A 16,788-nucleotide genomic window follows, 5' to 3' on the forward strand; every position below is an offset into this window, starting at 1 on the left:
CACTAAATGATATAAATCCTTTTATAAATCATCAGCATCCTCTTCACAGCTATCAACACCCAAGACCTTAATATCATCTGCAAATTTAAGTAATTTATTGACCATCCCTTCATCTATGTCATTGATGTAAATCAAAAATAGGAAAGGTCCTAACACTGAACCCTGAAATACTCCACTTCTGACATTAATCAAATTTGACTGACCTCCATTTAAAAACCTTTATAATTAGATTCTTTAGGACTTAATAGATGACTCATTAAGCTGAAGAAAAACAAAAGTGATTTTCAAAGCTAAAATACTACAAGTATCCCTCGATTTACAAACATTCGGTTAATATTTTTTTGCTATAAATTAATTAACTCTTATGGGCATGTTTGTTTTATTTACTTTTGAATTTTTCACCAGAACAAAAATTTACATAAAAGTTGTAAGAAAATTTTACCCATTACGAAATTGAAACAGCTAAAAAGCTATTTTTCTCTGTTATAATATTGAAATACTTTTAGTTATTAAGTTATTTTTCACTACAATATAATTCAAATTTTGTAGAGTGCTATGGATGAAATTTCAAACAGCATGCCACTCCTCCATTGAGCCAAGTCACAGAACCCTATACTGTAAGATCTCTCCACACAAGCATCTCATGCAGTATCTGAGCATCAATCAGAATTTATTCCCCATCTTGTGGCTAATACTGTGAAGTGGCCCATGTTTTTTTTTATCAGCTGTAATCTACCTCAATCCTCAAGATGTCTGGTAAGAGACCTTCCTCAAGCACAACTGCTGCCCCAGCAAAATTATCACCAGGCAATAATGCTGAATACCAAAAAAGTCATAATAAAACAGAGTGAAATTTTTGGTCATGAATGCATCCCCTATTTTTTAGCTTTAAAATTATGGGAAAAACATTTTAGATTTACGTTTTTCATTATACATTACATTCTCTAAGAATGTATAACTTTAATAAATTGAGGGATACCTATATTAATAAAATATATTAACTTTCAAAATTAAAGCAATATCCTACATAATGCTTGCCCTAAAAAGCAAGCAAACTTCAGTCATTATTTTATTAATTTGGGAAAATTACTGTTATTTGTGAAATTGATCACAATATTTCTGACACAGTTACTCCAAAAATAATAAGATTTCTTAAATAATAAATGTATATATAATCTAATCATATACACAATATGTATGTGGATGCTTGTTACACACATTACTTGTGTAACTGTTGCCAACACCTATCTCCAATCAGAACAAAGCTTTTAGATCAACCACTAGTTCTTTTAAACTTAACAAATATTGCTATCAATGGAATTCTATTATTTACCAGTCACTGTAAGAAGTCTTAACATGTAATACAGAGAAATTACAAAAAAACAAAAACAAGTTGAATACACCAAAACAATGTAACTTAAAAAAATTATATGCTTTGCAAATAATACAATCTATCAGACTTTCTCTTTCTTAATATTATTTAGGGTTCTTTCTTTTAGGCTTTTTCAATTTTCATTGATTATTTCCCACTTTACCAAGATGAACTCAGATTTGTAATTATCTAATCTTGGATTACTTAATGTAGCACCCCTAAATCAGCTAAAAGGTTTGTGATTATTTAATCTTGAGTACTTAATGTAGCACCCCTAAGTCAACTAAAAGGTTTGTGATTATTTAATCTTGGATTACTTAATGTAGCACCCCCTAAGCCAACTAAAAGGTTCTGTTTGTTTAAACAAACTGAGATTTGTAACATGCTTAACTGCTTATTATACATAGAAAAGTTAATTACCTTTGACAAAGTTTTAATATTTTCAACTTATTATAAGAGTAACAAATACTAATACAAATTTAGTTTCTCAGCAACATTAGTAACTGATTGTTCCTTCAGATTTTCATTTGTAAAATTTAATTCCAAAAAATTTGCAGAAATTCTGAAAAAACAACAAAAACATACAACTGATAACAGAGAACCCTAATTTTATTTCGGCTAAAAATACTGGCACCTGAATATTAAGTTTCATCTACCTGTATTCAAATAATGTAAACAAGTAACTTACAAAAGTGTTTCAAAATCACTTTGCCAGTCCATGGGATTTCAAGAAAACAAATGAAAACTGACAGGATATTCATATGTAAGTTGGAATGGTCTTTAGTTGTACTTGTTCTGCAACAGTTTAGGGAGCCATTGAACTGATTCATGAAATTGAAAAGACTGAGAAATGCAGATCTACAATGCACTATCTGTCAGTTTGTGTACACCAAAATATCTATATTAAAACAACGTACTCCACAATATCTGTCAGTTTGTTCCACACACCACAATATCTGCCAGTTTGTTTCACACATCACAATATCTGTCAATTCTGTCACTTTGCTCCATATACCACAACATCTGTCAGTACATTTCACACACCACAATATCTGCCAGTCTGTACCACATGCTACAGTATTTGTCACTTCATTCCACACACCACAATATCTGTTACTTTGTTATAGCTCCACAATATTTGTTAGTTCATTCCACACACCATAATATCACATAATATCTGTCCGTCCGTTCCACACATCACAATATCTTTCACCCCGTTCCACACACCATAATATCTGTCACTTTGTTCCACAATATCTGTCAATTGTTATGTACACCACAATATCTGTCAGTTTCTTTGTTAAATCTTTACAATATATGGCCGTTAGTTTATTACAATAGAAATTAAAATTTGCTGTTCTTACTTTATCATCATGTGCATTTATTTTAAGTTGAAAAGTTAAATTTTTTTATGTTAAATTTTTTTCCAATATTGGTAAGTTTAACGTGAGGTCTAACTAAAGTTCAACTTTTTGCCAAGTATAAAACCTATTAATATATCAAAGACAAATGTGAATTAAGTAACAGCAGAAACTAAGATTCTTTAGTACTCAAAGACTGAATGTAAGCAGCATTGTCAGAAAATCTTTATTTCACAAAAACTTTGACAGAATTCACCTCACTATAATACACTCTCTTATACAGACAGTTCTATATAATTATTCTCTTGACAATAACTGCTTGCTTAAAGACTTATCTTCACCCAATCACACCTATAAACATACATAGTAGCAAGAAATTTATAAAATCTTATAAGATGACATACAAGTCTAAAATAGTGTAATTATGTGTATAAATACACAGCTTTTCATCCTTAACAAGCAAATATATGTCACATGTCAAACTGTAAAACATTTTATCATTGAAACAACTAACTTTGTCAATAAACAAAGCATCTTTTTTCAGCTTCTCAGCTCTTAAGGCTGATATGTAAAGTTTTGTACTATTTACACTTGTGTCATAGTTTATCTTTCTAACAGTTCACACAAAAAATACAAACCTTTTAGTAACCATGTTACAGTGGCTGCTAGTGGGGTAGCAGTTTCATCACCCACTCCAACTCCTTTTAATACAGCTTGGGTAGCCAATGTACCTGTGATACTGCTAGCAAAGGCCTGTCAAAATGTTGTGTAAATCAAGTGATTAACATCAAGAAGTGCCTTCTCCAAAAAGAAAACAGTCAAACATTAAATATGTGCACAGCCTATTTCACAGATATTATGCAGTTTACATTGCTGTAGTACATCCACAAAGAAAGTTTTTTCCACGTTTTTGTAACAGATTCAGATGAAAGGTTATAGCTTTTACCAAAAATCTTTTCTCTTTAAATTTCATGTTACACTTATAAATATTTTCCATATTTTAGCCCATGGAAGTCCGTGAATTAATGAATTTGGAAGTAAGAGTTTAGAATTTTATTTTGATGGGTAGACTGATAAGGTTAGAAGTAAGATCTCGAAATTTTGTTGTGGTGATGAGTAGATTGATAAAGTTAGAAGTACAAACAATACTATAGTGATGAGTGAACTGATAAAATTGGATATAAGAACAATACCATAGTGATCAGTGAATTAATCAGGTTGGATATAAGAACAATACTATAGTGATCAGTGGATTAATCAGGTGGAATATAAGAACAATACTATAGTGATCAGTGGATTAATCAGGTGGAATATAAGAACAATACTATAGTGATCAGTGGATTAATCAGGTGGAATATAAGAACAATACTATAGTGGTCAGTGGATTAATCAAGTTGGATATAAGAATAATACCATAATGAACAGTGGATTAATCAGGTGGAATATAAGAACAATACCACCGTGATCAGTGGATTAATCAGATTGGATATAAGAACAATACTATAGTGATCAGTGGATTAATCAGATTGGATATAAGAACAATACCATAGTGATCAGTGGATTAATCATGTTGGATATAAGAACAATACCACCGTGATCAGTGGATTAATCAGATTGGATATAAGAACAATACTATAGTGATCAGTGGATTAATCAGATTGGATATAAGAACAATACCATAGTGATCAGTGGATTAATCATGTTGGATATAAGAACAATACCATAGTGATCAGTGGATTAATCAGATTGGATATAAGAACAAAACCATACTTATCAGTGGATTAATCAGATTGGATATAAGAACAATACCATAATGAACAGTAGATTAATCAGGTTGGATATAAGAACAATACTATAGTGATCAGTGGATTAATCAGATTGGATATAAAAACAATACTATAGTGAACAGTGGATTAATCAGGTTGGATATAAGAACAATATTATAGTGATCAGTGGATTAATCAGGTTGGATATAAGAACAATACCATAATGAACAGTGGATTAATCAGATTGGGTACAAGAACAATACCATAGTGATCAGTGGATTAATCAGGTTGGAAGTACAAACTCAGAATACTGTAGTGATGAGTGGACTGATAAGGTGGAAAGGCAGAAGTTTACTGCAGTCATAAGAGTAAATCAGTTAGAGATTCTATTTATAAGAATTTGTGAAAAATGTTAGTACAGCTCTGTTGACTCTGGTGAGGCTTTGATTGGAACATAACTGCTGGAGGGTTTTGGTTACCTTACCACATGAACAATACTAACATGATTGTAAAAGTTGCCAAGTTGGGCTACTAGAATGATCTCTGGTTTGAAAAATTCCAGTTCCAATGAAAGACTTTTAAGTTTTGGATTTATATTATTCAGAGAGTATAAAACTGTTAGAAATAATGGAATGAAGTGGCTGGAAATGTAACTTAAATTTAAGAAACAAAAGATTTAAGCTTTGGAGCCCCTGATGCAAACTTGTTCTTTGGCAAAATAATTTTATAGTTAGTTATCAATTTACACAATGCTCTTTATGATGGTGATGCTTAAACCATTAGTTGAAAAATATTTTAAAGTTTGGTAAAATAGGGATACAAATATAAACCAGTACATTTATTTTGTTTTCATTGCTTTGGTGGGTGGGAAGGTGACCTTGATGGATTGAATAGACTTTTGTCACCTTGTACTTTGTTATTTGTACTAGTTGAAAGCCACAGAAATGCAAATCTATGCTTATGTTACATGAAACTTCCTTTTTTTTACTTTTATAAACTTCTAAATTGATATGTTTGATGATGCAATGAAGAATCCAATTTAAATTCATTCAAACATTTAGTGGAAAGTTTTACAATTAAAATGAGTTATAGTTACGTTAGGTTAGGGTCTTTGAGATTGTTCAGCTCATAATAAGATGTTATTAATGGGCTGAAGGGATTTCAGTTTTTTGTTTCTTGGTTTCATTTTAAAATTATGGTTTATCACCCAAATAAAAATTCAGAGTTTTATTCTATTTTGAAATGAATCCTAGATTGAAAATAAAAAATCTTCTGTCATAATTTTGTGGATTTTATTCTTTAAACACCCTAAATTTATTACTTAAGCATAGCTTACAGATGTAATAATAACCTGATTTCTGAAAAAACAGTTTATTTCAGTGACTCAATATCCTGAATATACACATACTACACTATACAAGTTAAGCCTTACCTGGATGCTATCCCACAGTTGATACTGCAAGTAATCCTGGCTAACACTATTAGGATACCCTTGAGGTAAAAAAACAGACTGAAAAGAATCATACAGGATCTTATTACATGTTCTATTGGGGTTACATACACACATAGAATCCTGAATGAACAAAACCTTAGTTAAACCATATACTCAGTTCAATTGTGTTTCACAAATGAATAATTTTTCTCAATTAAGCAATGACAATTAAAGTTTATTCATTTTTTAATACTAACTTTGTTATTACTTTATTGAAATACTGAATACATGAACATGCTATTTTAAGAGTATTGAGGTTTATAGTACAGAAAATCAAGACACTAAGCCTACAGCAGAAGATACTATTACATTTACATTCTTCTTTCTTTGTAAAGTGTAACTGCACTTGTATCATTCTGTCTCTTGAAAAAAATGTTTTGGAAACAAATCCTGTACTAAAATTATATGACTACCAATGAAAATATTCATACACATTTGATGTTCTATAGCAACTTCAACTAAATGGTGTAAAATTACTTACACAAAAAAAGTGCTTTAAAGAAGACCACTGAACATCATTTGGCTCAATGACAATAAGACTTCTTGCACTGTTCATCAGAAACTTTCGACGTAGAAAACTTGTTCCGTATGTTTCCTCTGCAAATACTTCTTCCATTGTCAAGTGAAACAACTGGAGCTTCAACAGTAACAAGTTTATATTTGTAAACAAATCTGTTGAAAAGAATGTAATAATTTTTACTACAAGTATCTTACAAACATTACTTGCTGCATTATTTTTTCATTCACGTGGGCAACCAGTAACGTAAAATCAGACTAAGTATCTCTTGCATTTAGTTACAACACTGGTCACCAATGTCGACATTAGGCATCAAAGATGAATCACACAGACCTAAAAAGTAAGAATATTTGACAGCTCTTTCCCACTGAAATAATGCTACTACTGGTCTAACAATACACAACATACAGAACAAGACTTACTGTTTCAAAGTTAACACTTTCCTACACTGAAAATGTATTTCTGATAGATACTCACCTCCTTCCCTCAAATAGCTTTTCTTAACTTATACTGCCCTCTATAAGCACAGATTTTTGTTCGCCACTAGCTTTGATACTCCCACCTATCCTCACGTGAGACATCTGCATGCTATCATGCAAATGATCATGCAGAATTCCTGTAAAGAATAGAAAACAAAAGAAGCACTTACTCACTCATAGAGAAATTGTGGAGTACAAAATGGTGAAAGGAAGATAAAAACCCATAAAACATGAAATGACCAGGTGGTAAAGATAATGGTCAGTGAAGGTATGGGGAATGGTTCACATACTGGCATGAATGACGTCCTCCAAAGGATGATGAAAATGAGTGGCCTGGGACATGGTAAGGTGATGGATTTGTTGTGAAGAGACACAGAAAAGATGACAGCAATCCAACAAAAGGGAAGAATAAGTGGACAAATCCAACTTGTAAAGGGAATAGGAGAAAGGTCACAGGATTGGGAGGGGGGGTTCCAAGTAATAAACAAACAGGAACCATGGAACGAAGCAATGCAACCACGTAAAACAGAGAGCCCTTGCTGAGCAGAGGAGGCAAGGAGGGTTGGAACAGTCATAAAGCTGTGATATGGAAAGAAGAAAGATGGGCGTGAAGAAAGAATTACCCTCCCAAATGGCTGAAGCTTTGAGCAGTACAAAATAATTAGTGAAAAAGACCACATAGAAACATCTGCTTGCCAACAGGAGGAGGAAAAGGGTCTGTAAGGAGAGGTGAGAGAAGGAACAGGTTGACAAAGGCTCAAACAGAGGAAGTGTAAGGGCATGGAGGAGAACATTGAGGTTCAAAATAGGGAGAGAGGGACGGGTGAGGTGTAGTGAAGAAAACAAAAGAGAAAGGACAGGCTAATAAAAGACACGGGCATATTATGTAAAATGAAAAGTAGCTGAAAAAAACACAACACAGAGAGGCCTGGATGATGGAAAGGTACTGTGGAAGCAGCTGAGTGGGAGGGTAGGCATACATGTAGAGGCTCGTCCAATCCTGACTGTGTGCATCTACAACTAAAGCCAATGGATGTGGAACAGGAGGCCAAAAAACCGAGGGAGCTGGGAATTGAGATAAAAGGCAAAGGAATTCACATATGGAAAACCCCACTAGGTACAAAGCCACTGAAACACCAGTGGGTCCAGTAATCATCTGTAAGGAAAATCTTGTTAGGATGAGATAAGCAATCCATGACCAGATACAGGGCACTCCAAATATGGCAAGCCATCAAATGAATAGGATGGCCATGGGCCCAATACAGGAGGTCCAGTGTCTGAAAACAGAGGCCTCTTAACCAAATGCCCACTTGCCTAAAGATGGACAAGACCACAGTCAAGTTCTCAGAATGCACCATTACTGACTGGCCCTGAATGGCCAGAAGGAAGTGAACCAAGAGATTGATATGGAGAGAGGACTCTGACATATTCCACTACCTGAGCAATCCAGGTAGGCATCCCAACAAGAAAGAGAGGCATCCAAAAAGAGGTGACGTTCTCATTTAATAACCCAGCCATCTCATAATCATCAGATACAAGCCTTCCTTTATCATCCTTCAAGGGTCTTACCCCCATCCAAATATTTTGTTTACCCTTAATGTATTTAAAGTAAATCCTATTTTTACAATTTCAGCCAACCTTTTCTCATGCATCCTTTTTGATGTCCTAATTTCCTGTTTCATAAATTTTCTTGACTTTCTGTAATGTTCTGTCATACCAGTCAACTTAAAGTTATTATGCTTTTCTTAACTTTTATCTCTTATACTCTTTGTGAGCCAACCTGGTTATTTACTTGCATCTACCCTTTTCTTTCTATAAGAAATATGTTTACCATGAATATTTAAAAATTTTCCACATCTGATCAGTGTCTCCAAATAACTCAGCAGCCCAATTCACAACAAATAATTCTTGTTGCATCCCTTCAAAATTTACTTTTTTTGAAATTTGCAGCCAAAATATCATTATTCCTTATCTCCATATGCAGCAAAACATTGAACCTAATAGAGCAATGATAACTTGCACCCAGATGTTCCATAACTTCCACCCTCTCATTCATTTCTATATTTGAAGTTAACAATAAATCCAAAATAGCATTATTTCTAGTAGGTTCCTTGACTAATTGGTGAAGAAAGCCATTTTGAACAGTTTCCAAAAACCTTTCTCCTTCATGGTTTAACTCTAACATTTCCAAATCTATATGCCTGAAATGAAAATCACCCATAATCAAGACTTCATTAACAGCTGAAATCTTAATCTCAATTTGTTACAGACCACCAAATGATACTGATGAAATTAGTGAGAAACTTTACAATTTCCACTGAAAGCCTTTTCCCTTTATATCCACTAATAGAAACCCAAATGGATTCAATCTCTTTGCTATTATCTTTGATATCTTCAACTTCAACAGGATGTAACTCACATTTTACATACAAAGCCACTCATCCTCCCCTCTTTAATACTCTATCCCTATTAAATAGCCTGTAACCCTGTATTTCAAAGAAATTTCTGTCATCAAAAGCATCTATGCTTAACCATGTTTCAGTTATTCCCATTATATCAAAATCCTCCATTCCTACCAAAGTCATCTATCTTATTTCTTATACTTCTAGCATTACAGTAATAACAATTAAGCCTATCCTTAGAACTACTTCTATAGTCATTCTCTATGCTAAACTTCTCTTTGCCTCTTATTCTTTTTGCATTCAGTTTTTCCTGGCCCTCACCACTGTGTGGTCTTAGTTTAAAACTTCCCTTACAGCTGAGTTAATAGCCTTAGCAAACAAGCCAGTCCCTACTCTATTCAAATGTAAACAATCCATTGCAAAAAGCTTCCTTCTCCCACAAGTCCAAACAGCCAATTTGCTCATCCTTACATACTAACCTAAGCCTAGCATTTAGCCCTAATGACCTACTTATAACTTCATCCCCACAGTTAATTCTGGACAGTATCCCTGACAAATTTAAGTTATGGCCATTTTCTTTAAGTGCCTTTATCAACCCCTTATATTTATTACTTAGTTCCTCTGACCTACCCTTCCCTACATCATTAACTCCTACATACACTACAAAAACTGCATCTCTGCTAGCTCCCTTTATTATATCTCTTGCTCTGTCAGTTATATCCTCCACCTGTGCCCCTGGTAGCATAATCTGATTCTTTTCTCCCTATTTACCCTACAGATTATTCTATCCACATGCCTTATCAAGGAATCACCTATGACTATAACCTCCTTGTCATCTACATCCTTCTCTGACTCTTTTGTTTTCCTTCCTTCCAATAGTTCCCCATCTGCAGAAGCCAAGGACTGAAATTTGTTGATCAACAGAATAGGCTCATTTTAACTAAATTCACCACTTTTAGGTCTAACAGTACTCTTTCTAACTTCCTTTATTAAATATAGCAATAAAAATCAAGAATTAAACTTTCAAACCACTAAATTACAAATTATATCACTCAAAAAACCAATAAACAATTAGTAAACACATGCCTGGTAAGGACTAGATACAAACATTAATAAACAATACAACATAAATCTCAATGTGACTTATTTCAATAAATATCAAACGAAGTAGGAAAAAGAACCAGAAGAATAATTCACCAGAGAATAACACAATGTTTCCAAATTAAACCACTTCTCAATATCAAGAATAATACTGAGAAATAATTCTTTCTAACTATATCTCATAAACTAACTTGTTTTCAAGATCAAGGAAGACTTTAATTCGTGGTTAGATCATGAAGTTACATCTCATGTGATTAGCTATTATCATAAATCTACATAGTCTTTCACAACATTAATATCTGTACATCACCACTAGGGGAAGCTGGTGTTAGTTTCATAATACATACATACTCAAAATCAACCTGCTCTAGATAGAAGGTGAGTTAGTGCTTTATATAACTAAAAGTCCATAGTTGAACTAAATGATAGAAGTAATAATAAATGAATGGTAAACAAAACCATAACAAAATAAAAGTAGAATTTGTTATGTTACAGTAGATTTATGAAAATATATTGTTTTCTGAAACTAAAAGCAAGTAAACAGAGAAGATCCGTGCATCATGTCCAAACAACCAAATGTATAAATACTTAAAGCTTTTATAAACTTTTGAGTCCTTCAATTCCAATAATAGGTATTTTTGAATTAGAAATTGTCAAATATTATGATAGAAATTTTTGTACTCATATATTTTGATATCTAGATTTGTAAGTAAGAGAGTTTTCAAAAGCTTTAAGTATTTGAATTAAGCTGTTATTGTAACAATTAATTAATTTCTATGTGAATAATATTCTGATATAACCCAGACCTCCATATATATACTATGTTACGTCTCAGTTTGTTAATTAACTTTCCGTAACTTTGTTCCGACGAAACTTTAGCGACACAAGTTATTTACTTAATAAAACTGGTTTATTCTTTCCGAATACAACTTTACCGATACACTCAACTTCAACAATCGCGCTAAAACAAACGCTATATCAACGAACGTCAATAATACTTCTGACTGCAGTTCAATTACTCACTATCTACACACACATTACCTTCATTACCGCGTCACGTTGTCCCCCTCTTTTATATACCCGACTACCCTATATCTAGTAAATACTAGAGCATTCGCCAAAGTACAGGATAGTTCTAGAAACGTGGCGTCACAGTAGTCATGTGACTCGCTGACGCAACAACTAGATTAAAAACTAGCAAATCTATAGAAACAAGTGAACATTCAGACAAGAATACTGCAACTTGTGTGAACAATATAAATAACTGCAACTTTATGGTATAACATAAATAACCTTGTAAAAAATATAAAACCATTTTTGTGATTCATGAAACTTAAGTAGCACATAGCAATTATGTGAACCAAGATAATATAGGTGTACCTTTTCAACTTTGATTACTCTCAATCGTACTTCCTCCTTCATCTCTTCAATTATATCTTGAGCTGGAACAACAGCCTTGTGTTCTTTACAATCAGGACAAACAGTCCTCTGAAAACCTCCAATATCAAACTCTTGAATATGATCCTAGAAAAATGCAAAATTAATCATTTTTGAGACTTCACAAAATAATTAAAATTAACAGAAAGCAGTGATAATTAAAATGTGTAAAATATCAATGATCAAGCATAAAGAGTATTTTAAATGTGGCACTGGGCATTGAGGTTTCAAGAACAAGTCTAGTGAGTTGTTATATATAACAAAATGTTTGACCAGGAAAAAACTTGTCCCAGCAAGAATTATATGTTACAATTAAGTGAAGTTGAAATGCTCTTATATAAAATAGCATGTTCAAGAAGGAATTATGATACAATAAAATTAAGTTGAAATGTTCTTATACACTTTTCTAAATGGATCTCTTACTGAACTATATATATTTGATGTGAAATCTACACTCTGTATCCTTAGTTAGAGTTACTTTAATTATCTGTATCCTTAGTTAGAGTTACTTTAATTATCTGTATCCTTAGTTAGATTTACTTTGATTATCTGTATCCTTAGTTAGAGTTACTTTAATTTTCTGTATCCTTAGTTCGATTTACTTTAATTATCTGTATCCTTAGTTAGAGTTACTTTAATTATCTGTATCCTTAGTTAGATTTACTTTGATTATCTGTATCCTTAGTTAGAGTTACTTTAATTATCTGTATCCTTAGTTCGATTTACTTTGATTATCTCTATCCTTAGTTAGAGTTACTTTAATTATCTGTATCCTTAGTTAGAGTTACTTTGATTATCTGTATCCTTAGTTAGATTTACTTTAATTATCTGTATCCCTAGTTAGATTTACTTTAATTATCTGTATCCCTAGTTAGAGTTACTTCAATTATCTGTATCCTTAGTTAGAGTTACTTTAATTATCTGTATCCTTAGATAGAGTTACTTTAATTATCTGTATCCTTAGATAGAGTTACTTTAATTATCTGTATCCTTAGGTAGATTTACTTTGATTATCTGTATCCTTAGTTAGATTAACTTTGATTATCTGTATCCTTAGTTAGAGTTACTTTAATTATCTGTATCCTAAGTTAGAGTTACTTTAATTATCTGTATCCTTAGTTAGATTTACTTTGATTATCTATATCCTTAGTTAAGAGTTTCTTTAATTATCTGTATCCTAAGTTAGAGTTACTTTAATTATCTGTATCCTTAGTTAGATTTACTTTGATTATCTGTATCCTTAGTTAGAGTTACTTTAATTATCTGTATCCTTAGTTAGAGTTACTTTGATTATCTGTATCCTTAATTAGATTTACTTTAATTATCTGTATCCCTAGTTAGAGTTACTTCAATTATCTATATCCTTAGTTAGAGTTACTTTAATTATCTGTATCCTTAGATAGAGTTACTTTAATTATCTGTATCCTTAGGTAGATTTACTTTGATTATCTGTATCCTTAGTTAGATTTACTTTGATTATCTGTATCCTTAGTTAGATTTACTTTGATTATCTGTATCCCTAGTTAGAGTTACTTCATTTATCTGTATCCTTAGTTAGATTTACTTTGATTATCTGTATCCTTAGTTAGAGTTACTTTAATTATCTGTATCCTTAGTTAGAGTTACGTTAATTATCTAATAAATATATTATTGAAAGCTTTGTCTTTAACTTGCAGGTTTTGAGACTGTAGTATTGAGAAAAATCAGATTGAGGTACGAAAGACTTTACAGTCCTCAAATAATGTTGATATTAAATGAAGATTTATCACATTTCAATAATAATATATTTTAAAAGAGTAGCTTTCTCTTACATTACATGTTACATCTTGCAAAAACATTGAAACTTCATGGCCCTTCATAAAATTAAAAATACATCAAACACCTCATATATGGCCACATGTACTGCATATTGGTTTTTGCATCTAATAAACGACTTACTTTTGTGATGTCCCTTCTACTGATATTATGATGTAAAAAAGTAATTCACTATAAAAATATTTTATATAAATATACAGTCTTATCCCTTGAAACAAAACTCAGACAGAATAAATTTATATTAACTTCTTGTTAAGGTTTAATTATTTGTTGTTAAGTACAATGCTACACAAATGGCTATCCGTGATGTTACCAATACGGATATCAAAACTCAACTTTTAGCATTATAAGACTTACCACTGAATCACTATAGGGTGTGATCAAAGCAAGCTACCTACACAGATCAGAACTAAACACATATTCCTAGTATTTAAGTAGTAATGAGCAAAGTTAATTAAATATAAAGTACAAAAAATCATATTCTTAAAATTACCAAATTTAATTGCATCATGGATACTGCCAATACTTATCTATGAGGATGAAAGTATATTATGTCAGTACTAAATGCTAGACTTAGATCAATATGTAAGGGATTATATTTGAATAACAACATCACATGAAAACTCATGTGGATGGTTTGGAAACCAGTTGTGAAAAACGTGTAAATCTTATGTATGAAGTTCTTCCTTTTTATTGCACCTTTAGCTGATCCAAGTTCAACTTTGGCTGTACATTATATATTGAATTGTCTCCTCTTCACTATTACTTCACCTAAACATTATCCATAATGCAGCCTTGTGTATTTGTCAAAAGACTACGAAATGCTATCCAATCACTGCCTTGCAAGTCATGCCTGAAAAACCTCCTCTTACTTCACACCAGGACTTTCTTTTTGGGATGTTTAATTCTTCTTTAATACAGAAGTCTTTAATGTGTCTGAACACTTTTTCTAATGACTGTAGTTACTTAAAGTTCTAAATGTTGGAGTCATGGACAAACTCTTAAATGGCTTTTGTGTGCACAACTTTTCATTCTGCTCTTTTGGATCCTGCTTGTTAAAGAAACCAGTTTTGATAAAAGAGTTCCCTTCATCATATTTTCTTAATGTGTCATGGACTTTTCATTAAGCCACTAATCAAAAAGTAGTCTATCTGTTATCAGTCACTATATTTATACAAATGTGTTTTATATATTCATACAGATGTCTCCTTTGACCCCACTACTGGAAGAACAGTCTGTACAGTCCATGTTCATTTTTTAAATATTTATAGATATTATTAGCTACTAGACTACTTTGGAAGCTGTGCAGTAAAACTCACAGCTATTCTTTTATCACTTCATTGGATCCTCATTAAAGGATTACCCCAATCCTCAGTAGCCTTTCTTATAGTCTCCCTTCATTTTCACACAAGCTCTATGGTTTTCGTATTCCCAAGCTTGTTCTTTGTTGATTTGGGAATATAATTCTTTACAGTTAACATGTTGATCGGACTGCTAGAGAGACATTAACACAAACCTTTGGTAACTGCTTCCGTTACATTTTAAAAGCTCGCCTTAATAATTGTTGGTCGCAGGGCTAATTATCTTCTGATACAGGTAGATTTACAAAAAGTATTTATCAAACTCGATACCTCGTCTCTTTTCCAGACGATTAGACAGTATTATTTCTCATTTGTATTTGAGTACGTGTGGGCTTAATGATACTTTACAGAAAGTTAGTGTAGTGCCTTCTCCGAAATGTAGAGGTTGTGGTTCCTCCCCAGTTAGTTTTTATCGTGTTTTTCACTCTATTCCTCAAAGTTTTATGTGATTCCCTTCGACATTTTGAAACTCCTTTCACTCTGCAAAATATACTAGGCCCTCAATATTCTGATACTACTTTGCATATTCTAATTTACTTTTTTCTTCAAACACTAAACTAAAATTTGGGGTTTCATACCTGCAGCGAGTACAGTGCACCTAGTCCATTGTGTAGCTTTGTGCTTAGAAACAGTGAAAAACAAAACAAAAAGCACCTATGATATACGAAAACAACTCGATTTGTCTAGTCAATTTAAATAAAAATTGTTCACAGGTCTTACCTCAGAATCTCCACTGTAAGGATTCTTTAAGTTTGTGTGCACCTCTACCCAGAGCCAATTAGCATCTGCCAAAAACTGGTCAGAGCGTTGAACACTTGTCGACTTTTTTATCAGGTCTTTCAAATAACGTACTGCATTTTCCATACCTGCTTTTCTCGAAGCTGAAATATTTGTCATGCCTGAAAATGTTTAGAATAACTCAATTTGAGGTATTATAATATAGGAGTAAAAACAAAACAAATGGAACAACAGATTGCTCCTAATTAGGGCTTGATCAATATATCATTTCATCGACAATGATGGCACATATTGGAGTTTTTTTGCATACATCCTCATTTGTAAAATATATTGCTGTTATTGTTTTTTCATCTAATTTAACTGAAACTGTGCCAGAACATGTCGCCATGGTGATAAATAAATTGAACTTTGGGCAGCCAAGATATATCCATTTCAGAATTACAAAGGCTTGAAAACAGTAACAACTAAATAAACATACAAAAGAGGTAAAAAATATAAATATAAAACAACCATAACAATATCGCCTCCCTCAAGCTAAAATCTAAATTACACTTGACAGTAGTTTCGTTTTGAGTTTACTTACTGATTAAGTATATCTGATTACAAATTATAACATTTACAGTGAGTAAAATGTGTTTTTAGAACAGGTACGACGTTTCGATCACTGGTGCGATCACTTTCAAATACACAAGTTTTAACGGCAAAGCTGTTCTAAAAACAAATCTTACTGTAAAAGCTGTAACTTGTAATAAAATATACTTGACGGTGTTCTAAGAAAGTTTTCTGTTTTTGTATATATATTATTATGCTTCTGCTTGTTTGTTAATTTCCGGTATAAATTCTTTCCGAGGAACTTCAGCGATACAAACCCTTTCTTAATTATAACTAGTTTATTTTTTCTTAATACAACTTTTTAGTACACAGAATTTCCACAGTCACTTTAAACT

The 16,788-nt window shown here is 32.3% G+C and overlaps 2 protein-coding genes across 6 annotated transcripts in view; both read right to left on the reverse strand.

Moving 5' to 3' along the window:
- LOC106466310 (RUS1 family protein C16orf58-like) overlaps positions 1–16,788 on the reverse strand; it is a 41,243-nt gene that overhangs the window by 20,156 nt on the left and 4,299 nt on the right. For 2 of the 5 annotated variants that reach the window (XM_013926581.2, XM_022394283.1), the window contains exons 2-4: positions 6,473–6,663; positions 5,932–6,009; positions 3,372–3,486 (exon numbers count right to left, since the gene is read on the reverse strand). In XM_013926581.2, the coding sequence (XP_013782035.1) occupies positions 3,372–3,486; positions 5,932–6,009; positions 6,473–6,607 (328 nt within the window). In that variant the 5' untranslated portion in view covers positions 6,608–6,663. Of the gene's footprint in view, positions 1–2,060; positions 2,194–3,371; positions 3,487–5,931; positions 6,010–6,472; positions 6,664–6,985; positions 7,125–16,788 lie in introns of those variants that run through there. The other 3 variants (XM_022394284.1, XM_022394285.1, XM_022394286.1) reach the window with 3 other exon arrangements.
- LOC111087494 lies at positions 9,153–16,039 on the reverse strand. The gene is made up of 4 exons (XM_022394281.1): positions 15,824–16,039; positions 11,871–12,014; positions 10,161–10,292; positions 9,153–9,188 (listed from the first exon to the last, which is right to left on the reverse strand). The coding sequence occupies exons 1-4, from the start codon at positions 15,998–16,000 to the stop codon at positions 9,153–9,155; spliced, it is 489 nt and encodes a 162-aa protein (XP_022249989.1). The 5' UTR covers positions 16,001–16,039.

The sequence above is a fragment of the Limulus polyphemus genome, unplaced genomic scaffold, assembly GCF_000517525.1.
Source record: "Limulus polyphemus unplaced genomic scaffold, Limulus_polyphemus-2.1.2 Scaffold2218, whole genome shotgun sequence".
Taxonomy (NCBI): Eukaryota; Metazoa; Arthropoda; class Merostomata; order Xiphosura; family Limulidae; genus Limulus; species Limulus polyphemus.